The sequence below is a fragment of the Phoca vitulina genome, unplaced genomic scaffold (assembly GCF_004348235.1).
Source record: "Phoca vitulina isolate PV1807 unplaced genomic scaffold, GSC_HSeal_1.0 scaffold111, whole genome shotgun sequence".
Taxonomy (NCBI): domain Eukaryota; kingdom Metazoa; phylum Chordata; class Mammalia; order Carnivora; family Phocidae; genus Phoca; species Phoca vitulina.
Genome location: NW_022589814.1, coordinates 884,359 through 893,979, shown reverse-complemented (window position 1 = coordinate 893,979; position 9,621 = coordinate 884,359). Strand labels below are relative to the sequence as shown.

At 36.9% G+C, this 9,621-nt stretch overlaps 1 protein-coding gene across 2 annotated transcripts; it reads left to right on the top strand.

Annotated features, from left to right (window-relative positions):
• Positions 1–2,278: 2,278 nt before the first annotated feature.
• Positions 2,279–2,883, top strand: LOC116628107 (ADP-ribosylation factor-like protein 8B). 2 transcript variants are annotated; one of them, XM_032398219.1, is made up of 2 exons: positions 2,279–2,652; positions 2,721–2,736. In XM_032398219.1, exons 1-2 carry the CDS (start codon positions 2,279–2,281, stop codon positions 2,734–2,736), a joined length of 390 nt encoding a protein of 129 aa, XP_032254110.1. The 2 variants fall into 2 exon arrangements, with proteins under 2 accessions (XP_032254110.1, XP_032254109.1); XM_032398218.1 differs by having other exon boundaries at positions 2,279–2,883.
• Positions 2,884–9,621: the final 6,738 nt, after the last annotated feature.

Genomic DNA, 9,621 nt, shown 5'->3' with positions numbered 1-9,621 from the left:
ATAGAGGAATACAACTGAACAAACCATGCACCACATACATTACCTAAGAAAAGATTTCAGGGGCACCTGGGTGGCTCAGTCAGTTAAGTGACTAACTTTGGCTCAGGTCATGATCTTGGGGTCCTGGGATGGAGCCCCGTATTGGGCTCCTAGCTCAGCAGGGAGTCTGCATGTCCCTCTCCCTCTCCTTCTGCCCCTCCCCATGCTCATGCTTTCTCTCTCTCAAAAAATAAACAAAATCTACAAAAGAGAAGAGATTTCAAGGGAAAACAAAAGGCAACAGGGAGACAAAAATATGGACAACAGAGGAAATTTCATCTTCTGACTCCTAAAGCTACAGGAAACCCTATAAGCACAGGTTAACCCCTACCTAGATAAACACAAAATTCACGTTAAAGACCTATTTATCATTTTACTCCGTACATTATTTTGGCTTTCTACAAAAAATTGTAAGGTATACTAAAAGACAAAAACACACTTAGAACAAATACAGCAGGCATCAAAACAAGAATCAGATATAGTAGAGGTGTTGGAATTATCAGACAAGGAATGTAAAATAACTACGATTAATATGCTAAGAGCTTTAATAGAAAAAGTGGACAATATGCAAGAACAGATGGGTAATGCAATCAGAGAGTTAGGAAAGCTTAAGAAAGCATAAAAAGGAAATGTAAGAAATCAAATACCCAGAAATGAAGAATGCCTTTGATGGGCTTATCAATTGACTGGACATGGCTGAAAAAAGAATCAGTGAGCTTGAGGAAATGTTAATGGAAGCTTCCAAAACTGAAATGTAAGAGAGAAAAAGTGAAAAGACCTAACAGATTATCCAAGAACTGTGGAACAATTAGACATGGTGTAACATATGTGTAATGGGAATACCAGAAGGAAAAGACAGAGAGAAAGGAATAGAAGAAATACTTGGAGTAATAATGACTGACCAAAATAATGACCAAATTAATGTCAGACACCAAGCCACAGAATTAGGGAACTCAGAGAACACCAAGCAGTATAAATACCAAAAGCAACAGAACAAAACAAAAATAAAACAACACCTAGACACATGATAGTCACGTTAAAGAAAATCAAAGACAAAAAATTCTTGAAAGAAACCACTGAGGGGAAAATATTTATTAATAAGGACACAGTTGAACTGAATGCCATTGCATTTAATTGACATCCATAGAATATTGCCTCCAACAACAGTGGAATACACATTGTTCTCATGCTGAAAACGAACATTCACAAGATAGACCACATTCTGAGCCATAACACATGTTGACAGATTCGAAAGAATAGAAATCCTACTAAATATGTCCTAGATCACAAGAGAATTAATATAAACATATCTGGAAAACCCCCAAATACTTGAAGATTAAACAACACACTTCTTGAAAACACATAGATCACAAGAGAATTTTTAAAATATTTCAAACCAAATGAATATGAAAGCATACATTGCTAAAATTTGTGGGGTGTAGTAAAAGCTGTGACTAGATTGTCATTTATAGCATTTAATGCATATATCAGAAAATAAGGAAGATCTAAAAACCAATCATATAAACTTTCACTTTAGGAAAATAGAAAAAGCTGAACAAACAAAATCCAACATAAGCAGAAGAAAAGAAAAGTTAAAGCACAAATCAATTAAATTAAAAATAGGAAATCAACAGTGAATAATCAATGAAAGCAAAACCTGATTCTTTGAAAAGATAAATAAAATTGATTAACCAAGGGACACCTAGGTGGCTCAGTCAGTTAAGCATCCAACTCTTGGTTTAGGCTCAGGTCATGATCTCATGGGTCATGGGACACGAGCCCTGCATTGGGCTCCACACTCAGTGGGGAGTCGGCTTGAAGATTCTCTGCCTCTGCCCCTCCCTCCACTCTCTCTCTTTTTCTAAAATAAATAAATAAATCTTTAGAAAAAAATTGACTAATCTCTAGCCAGGTTAACTAAGAAAAAAGTCTAGACATTAATTACTGATATCAAAATTACTAATATCAGAAATAGAAGAGGGGTCATCATTACTGATCCCATAGACATTAAAAAGATAATAAAGAAATATTATGAGCAACTCTATGCTCACAAATTTGAGAAATGGTGCCAAGACCATGGAAAAAAGACAGACTCTTCAACATAGACATTAAAAGGATAATAAAGAAATATTATAGGCCAGTGGTGTGCCGTGGCCCGGAGGAGCCGTTGAGGGGTTGGGGCTGAGGCCCGTTTGTGTGGGAGCCGTCGCTGCTGCTGTTCTCCCTCCCAGCCGCGATCATGCTGGCATTCATCTCCCGCCTGCTGGACTGGTTTCGCTCACTCTTCTGGAAGGAGGAGATGGAGCTGACGCTAGTGGGGCTGCAGTACTCAGGCAAGATCGCCTTCGTCAATGTCATTGCGTCAGGTCAATTCAGTGAACATACAATACCCACAGTGGGCTTCAACATGAGGAAAGTAACTAAAGGTAACGTCACAATAAAGATTTGGGACATAGGAGGACAACCCCGATTCCAGAGCATGTGGGAACGGTACTGCAGAGGAGTCAATGCCATTGTTTACATGATGGATGCTGCCGATCATGAAAAGATAGAAGAAGCCTCTCTAAATGAACTACATAATCTTCTAGATAAACCACAATTACAAGGAATTCCAGTGCTAGTACTTGGAAACAAGAGAGATCTTCCTAATGCCTTGGATGAGAAACAGCCAATTGAAAAAATGAACCTGTCTGCTAGTCAGGATAGAGAAATTTGCTGCTATTCAATTTCTTGCAAAGAAAAGGATAATATAGATATCACACTTCAGTGGCTTATTCAACATTCAAAATCTAGAAGAATCTGAAGCATCTCCTGAAGTCTTCCAGTCCTTCCTGGCTATAATCCTAGAATTATTCTCTGTTCCTCTGAAGTACTTCCCAGAATACCATCCTTCCTAAACCCAAGAAATTGCCTTTTTCAGAGTTTACTTCTCTTGTGCACTGCTGAACATGTGTATCCCTAAACCTTCATAAACAATCAGCTAGAGTTGTCATGATAAAGTCAGTACACACAAAAAAGCTTCTTATACATACTTGTCTTAAACAGTGTGTAGAGCTTTTTTTGTTTTTTTTTAAACACACACTTGACCATCTTAAATCAAGAAAATTGCATATTTCTGTTCTGGTCTTTCTGGGCCAGATTTTTATATTGGTTTTCAGTAAATGTCTATGATATTTCATTATAGAGTTCCTTAGCTTAATACTGATACTGACTTGATACAGCATGAAGTTTCCAGTGCCACACACAGTATTTAGAAAACCTTTAGCCTGACTCATGTGGGATATAAACACAATGTTCACATATCTCACAAATGCATGTGAAATGTATAATTACACCTTAGGACTTTAAAAATTGGTCTGCAAAGAGTGAGCAGAGGCACCAGATCAGTGTTGTTATTGGTTCTTTACACTGGTGAGATCATATATGAATTTTAAAAACATCTGCTTTCTGAGAATTCTTCATCACCAGATAGCAGCTGGGGATATGGGAGGAACTAAGGCATGCTGTTGTGTATCTGTCCAGATCATTACTTCTCTATTTTGTCTTTTTCTCTTTTTGGGGGGGGGTGGGGTTCAACACACTTTTTTAAACGGTTGGGAATTGAAGATTTTCTCAAAGGCTTTCATGAATTTAGAGCATTCCAGCCAATATAATAAAATATGCTAAGAATGTAAAAAAAAAAAAAGAAATATTATGAGCAACTCTATGCTCACACATTTGAGAAATGGTGCCAAGACCATTCAATGGAGAAAGGACAGACTCTTCACCAAATAGTGTTGGGAAAATGAGATCCACATCAAAACAATGAAGTTCTTACACCATTTACAAAAATTATCTCAAAAGGAACCAAAGATCTTTTATAAAAAATGTTTAAAAGATCTTATTTATTTATTTATTTGTCAGAGAGAGAGCAAGAGAGACAGCACAAGCAGGGGGAGCAGCAAGCAGGAGAAGCAGGGCCCCCACTGAGCAGGGAGCCCGATGCAGGACTGGATCCCAGGACCCTGCGATCATGACCTGAGCAGAAGGCAGACGCTTAATTGACTGAGCCACCCAGGCGTCCCAAGGAACCAAAGGTCTAAACATACATGTAAAATGATAAAACTCAGAATAAAACATAGGTAAAAAGCTTCATGACATCAGATTTGGCAATGATTTCTTGGATATGACACCAAAAGTACAAGTAACAAAAGTAAAAATAGATAAATTGGACCCCATCAAACTTTTAAGAACTTCTATACATCAAAAAAATACAATCAACAGAGTTAAAAGGCAACCTATGGAATGGGGGAAATATTTGTAAGTCATAGATCTGATAAGGGATTGATACCCAGAGTATATAAAGAACTTCTACAACTCAACAGCACAAAAACCCTATTTTTAAAATTGGCAAATGAATTGAGGAGACATTTCTTCAAAGAAGATATAAAAATGACCAATGAGCATATGAATAGATGCTCAATGTCACTAATCATTTGGGAAATGCAAATTCAAATTATAATAAGGTATCAGCTTATACTCATTAAGATTGCTACCATCAAAAAAACCCAAAAATAACAAATTTTGGCAAGGATGTAGAGAAATTGGACCCTTGAGCACTGCTGTTGTAAATGTAAAATGGTGTAGCCACTATGGAAAACAGTGTGGTGGTTCCACAAAAAACTAAAAGTAGAATTACCATATGTTCCAGCAATTCAACTCTGGGTATACACCCAAAAGAATTGAAAACACGGTCTTGAAGAGATATTTTTACCATGTTCATTGCAGCATTAATCACAGTAGCCAAGAAGGGGAAGCAAAAATAGTGTCCACTGACAGATGAATGGAGAAACAAAATGTGGTATATACATAAAATGAAATATTATTTAGCCTTACAAAGGAAGGAAATTCTTACACATGCTACAACATAGATGAATTTGAGGACATTACACTAAATGAAATGGGTGGTCACAAAAAGACAAATACTGTATGATTCTATTCATAGAGGTACCTTGAGTAGTCAAGTCCATATAGAGACAGAAAGGAGAATGGTGGCTGCCAGGGGCTAGGCGTAAGGAGTAATGGGAGTTGTTGTTTAATAAGTAGATATTTTAAGTTTTGCAAGATGAAAAACTCCTGCAAAATGGTTGCACAACAATGTGAATATATTTACACTACTGAACTGTACACTTAAAATGGTTAAAGTGGTAAATATGTTATGTGTATTTCACCACAATTTAAAAAACAATACCATGGAGACAAAATAAAATTGCTGGTTGATAGGGGTTTGAGGGGAGGGAGGGTGATGGAGCAAAAGTAATTTTTAGGGTAGCAAAAATATTTGGTTTAATACTGTAATGATGGACACATGTCATAATGCATTTGTCAAAACCCAGAGAATGCACAACACAGAATGAACCTAACATAAACTATAGAGTTTCGTGATTAGTAATATACCAATATCAACTTGTCAATTGTAACAAATGTACCACGCTAATGCAAGCTGTTAGTAATAGGGCAAACTGAGGGGAGATTGAGGAGGTGTGTGGGAACTCTAAGTACTTTCCACTCAATTTTTTGTAAACATACAACTGATTAAAAATAAAAGTATACTATTTTTAAAAATATCTTAGTTGTGATATCAAATTAAGATTCTGCAAAATGTTATAATTTGGGAAACTAGGCAAAATATATTATTTCTTAAAACTGAATGTGAATCTACAATTATCCCAATAAAAAAAAAATCTTTAAAAATAGCCAGACAAAGATGTGGAAAATGTGAGAGAAAATAAAATGCAAAGACAAAGACAATCATTCAGGAGATCCATCCAAATAATAGGAATTATAGAAAGAAAGAAGAACAAAATAAAGAACAGGACGTATGAGTGAAACCATATGATAATTGTTTCTCTGATTGACTTATTTCACTTAGCATAATACCCTCCAGTTCCATCCATGTAGATATTCATCCTTTCTGATGGCTGAGTAACATTCCATTGTATATATGAACCACATCTTTATCCATTCATCCATTGAAGTAGGGGTGGGGGGATTACTGAATGGGAAGAAATCAGAGACAAACCATGAAAGACTCTTGACTCTGGGAAACAAACTGAGGATTGCGGAAAAGGGAGGTGGGTAGGGGGGTGGGGTAACTAGGTGATGGGCATTAAGGAGGGCATGTGATGTGATGAGCACTGGGTGTTACACTGAACTGATGAATCATTGAACATTATATCAAAAACCAATGATGTACTATACCTTTGCTAATTGAATTTAAATAAAAAAAGAACAGAACATTAATAAATAAAATAATTTTTCAGAGTAGAGAGTTGTGAGTCTTTAGATTAAAAGAGCTTGCTCACCATGTGTCTATCAAAACATGAGGAATAAAACATCCCACTACTGGGCCTACCATTATGACATTTCAAAGCAGAGCATAAATTTTTAAAAAAATGGTGGGGAAACAGATTGCTAACAAAAGAATGAAAATAATAGAACCCAACTTCTAATCAGCAACACTACACACTAAATGCAATACCTTCAAAACTTCAGAAGAAAAAATATTTTGAACATAGACTTCTAAAGCCAAACTATCAGCCAAATATGAAGACAAAATAATGCTACATTTCAGACATGCAAAGACCCCAAATTTTACCTTTCTTAAGAAGTTACTTGAGGATGTTCTTCAATGAAATGCAGGATGTCTCAATCAGGATTCTTGGATGTCAGTAACAGAAACTCTAGTTAACTTAAGTAGAAAAGGGACTTATTACAAGATTATCATGTAGTTCACAGAAGCCTGGAGACACGGAAGCCACAGCTAAGGCCACCCTGGGTGAACAGCCCCGTTAGAATGCTGCCACTGGTCCTGCTACCCCCACTGCTGCAACCCCCGGACGTCATCCTACCACCACACACCACTACGGCTGAACTCTAGCCCTCCTGTCTGGTCCCAGTTATTTGTGGTCAACTTCGGCATTGTCTTACTCATGCTCTTCAATCCATGGCACGTTATTTTCCTCAGTTCATTCAAGGCCCCTCTTTTGCTTTATTTCATTGTATTATTATTTTTCCCTTTCAGTTCCCATCCCCACTCCCATTCTACTGCCCACCTCAGTGAGCTACTTGAGTTTATTTCATGTTAATACACTTCCAATCCATCTTCCATATGTTTATTTAGATATATGCATACCCATGAAAATAGACAGGTTGTTTTATAATTACATAAATGGTGTTATGTTGTAAATCTTCTGTTTTTACCTTTTCACTCAATGCTAGACTTTGGAGACCTATCTGTATGGCTATAGTAAATTTAGCTCATTTCTTTTTATTGTTTTATGTTTTCTATACTATAAATATACCACAGTTTGCTTATCTGGTCCCATGGTGATGGACACATAGATTGCTCCCAATTCTTCACTACAACAAACAATGCTATAACAAACAACCTCAACTATATTTCCTTAAGGACCTGTGGGAGAATTTCTCTGGAAGATGTATTCAGGAGGACAATTGCTGGGTTGTAGGCTCTACACATATTTAATTTCAGGAGGTATGGCCAAATTAATCTCTGGAATACCTGTACCAGTTTATACTGCCACCCACAGTTTTCCCTTTCCTCACATCCTCATCAGCATTGATAATATCTGAATTTCCACATATTGCCATTCTTGTAGTGATTTTTCACTGTTACTTTAATTTTCATTTCCCTATTTATTAGCAAACTTGAAAATCTCAATATATTCAAGTTTACCTTCTGTAAATTACTCTCCATATCCTATGCCTAGTTTCCTATTGGGTTTACTGTCTTCTTTTTTAGTTATTAACCTTTTGTCATTTTTGCACATTGCAAATATATTCTTCTAATCTATCATCCATCTGTTGGTTTTTATATTCCTGTCTCCTTTGTGTTTATGACTCCAGATTCAAAGCCATAAGCAGAGTATTCAACCCTTGCTGCCTGGTGGGCAGGGAAAGGAATTATCTGACCATCTTCAGTTTCTACAGTAGGAAGTGGGGCCTGCCTCCCACCAAGATTCAAATGAGGGGGGAATCTTCCACAACAGGATGAGGATTTAGATGTTAGTCAGTCACTAAGTTTCACGCCTTTGGTTGTCCAATATCCACATATACCCTTAGTCCCATATTTACACTAAAATGCTTCCACTTAATATAGTGCAAATATAACTCATATAGCCAAAAAGTACACTTGTGTCCTCTCTAACTCTAACTAGGCACAGAGACTTAGACAAAATGAGAAGATAGAGAAACTTATCCCCACCCCCCCAAAAAAACAGAACAAGGCCATGACCAGAGATCTAAGCAAAACAGATAAATGTAACATACACGATAGAGAATTTAAAGTAATGATGATAAAGATACTCACTGGACTTGAGAAAAGAGTGGAAGACATCAGTGAGACCCCTAACACAGGGATAAGGAATAACATAGCAGAGATAAATAAATGGAATGAGAAACATACTTGATAGAATGAGCAGCAGGCTGGAAGAAGCAGAGGAAAGAATTAATGACCTAGAAGCCAGAATAATGGAAAGTAATCAAGTTGAATAAAAGAGGAAAAAAAGAATTATGCAACATGATAATAGACTTAGGGGACTCAGTGACTCCATCACATGTAATCACATTCATATTATAGGAGTCCCAGAAGAGGAAGAGAGAGAAAAGGGGGTACAACATTTATTTGAAGAAATAATAGCTGAAAGTTTCCCTAATCTAGGGAAGGAAACAAATAACCAGATCCAGAAGGCAAAGAGAACCCCCAACAAAATCAACAAAAGTGGATCCACATCAAGACATACTGTAATTAAAATGGCAAAATGTACTGATGAAGGAAAAAAAATTTTAAAGCATCAAGACAAAAGAAGACAGTTACATACAAGGGAAAGCCCATAAGGCTAGCAGGGGATTTCTCAGCAGAAACTTGTAAGCCAGAAGAAAGTGGCATGATAGGTTCAAAATGCTGAATGGGAAAAATCTGCAGCCAAGAATACACAGCAAGGCTATCATTCAAAATGGATGGAGAGATAAAGAGTTCCCCAGACAAGCAAAAACTAAAGGATTTCATGACCACCAAGCCAGCCCTGTAAGAAATATTATTGGGGACTTGAGCGGAAAGGGGAGACCCAAAGTGACCATATGAAAGTAGGAAGTGCAAAAGCAGTAAACATGAATATTTCTGTAAAAATTAGTGAAAGAAATCACAAATAAAAGGATGTAAAATATGATGCCATACACCTAAAATGTGGGGAGGCGAGGAGTAAAGAATTGGTTAAAACATACATGACCATCAAACTCAACATCTAAAAACCAAATAATCCTGTCAAGAAATGGGCAGAAAACATGAAGAGACATTTCTCCAAAGAAGACATACAAATGGCCAACAGACACATGAAAAAATGCTCAACATCACTTGGCATCAGGGAAATACAAAAAAAAACCCCAATGAGATACCATCTCACACCCATCACAATGGCTGAAATTAATGTCAGGAAACAGGTTGTGAGGATGTGGAGAAAGGGGGACCCTCTTACACTGTTGGTGGGAATGCAAGCTGGAACAGCCACTCTGGAAAATAGTATG

Coding starts and splice junctions, on each gene's coding strand:
- LOC116628107 (XM_032398218.1), top strand. CDS start 2,279: ATGCTGGCATTCATCTCCCGCCTGCTGGACTGGTTTCGCTCACTCTTC.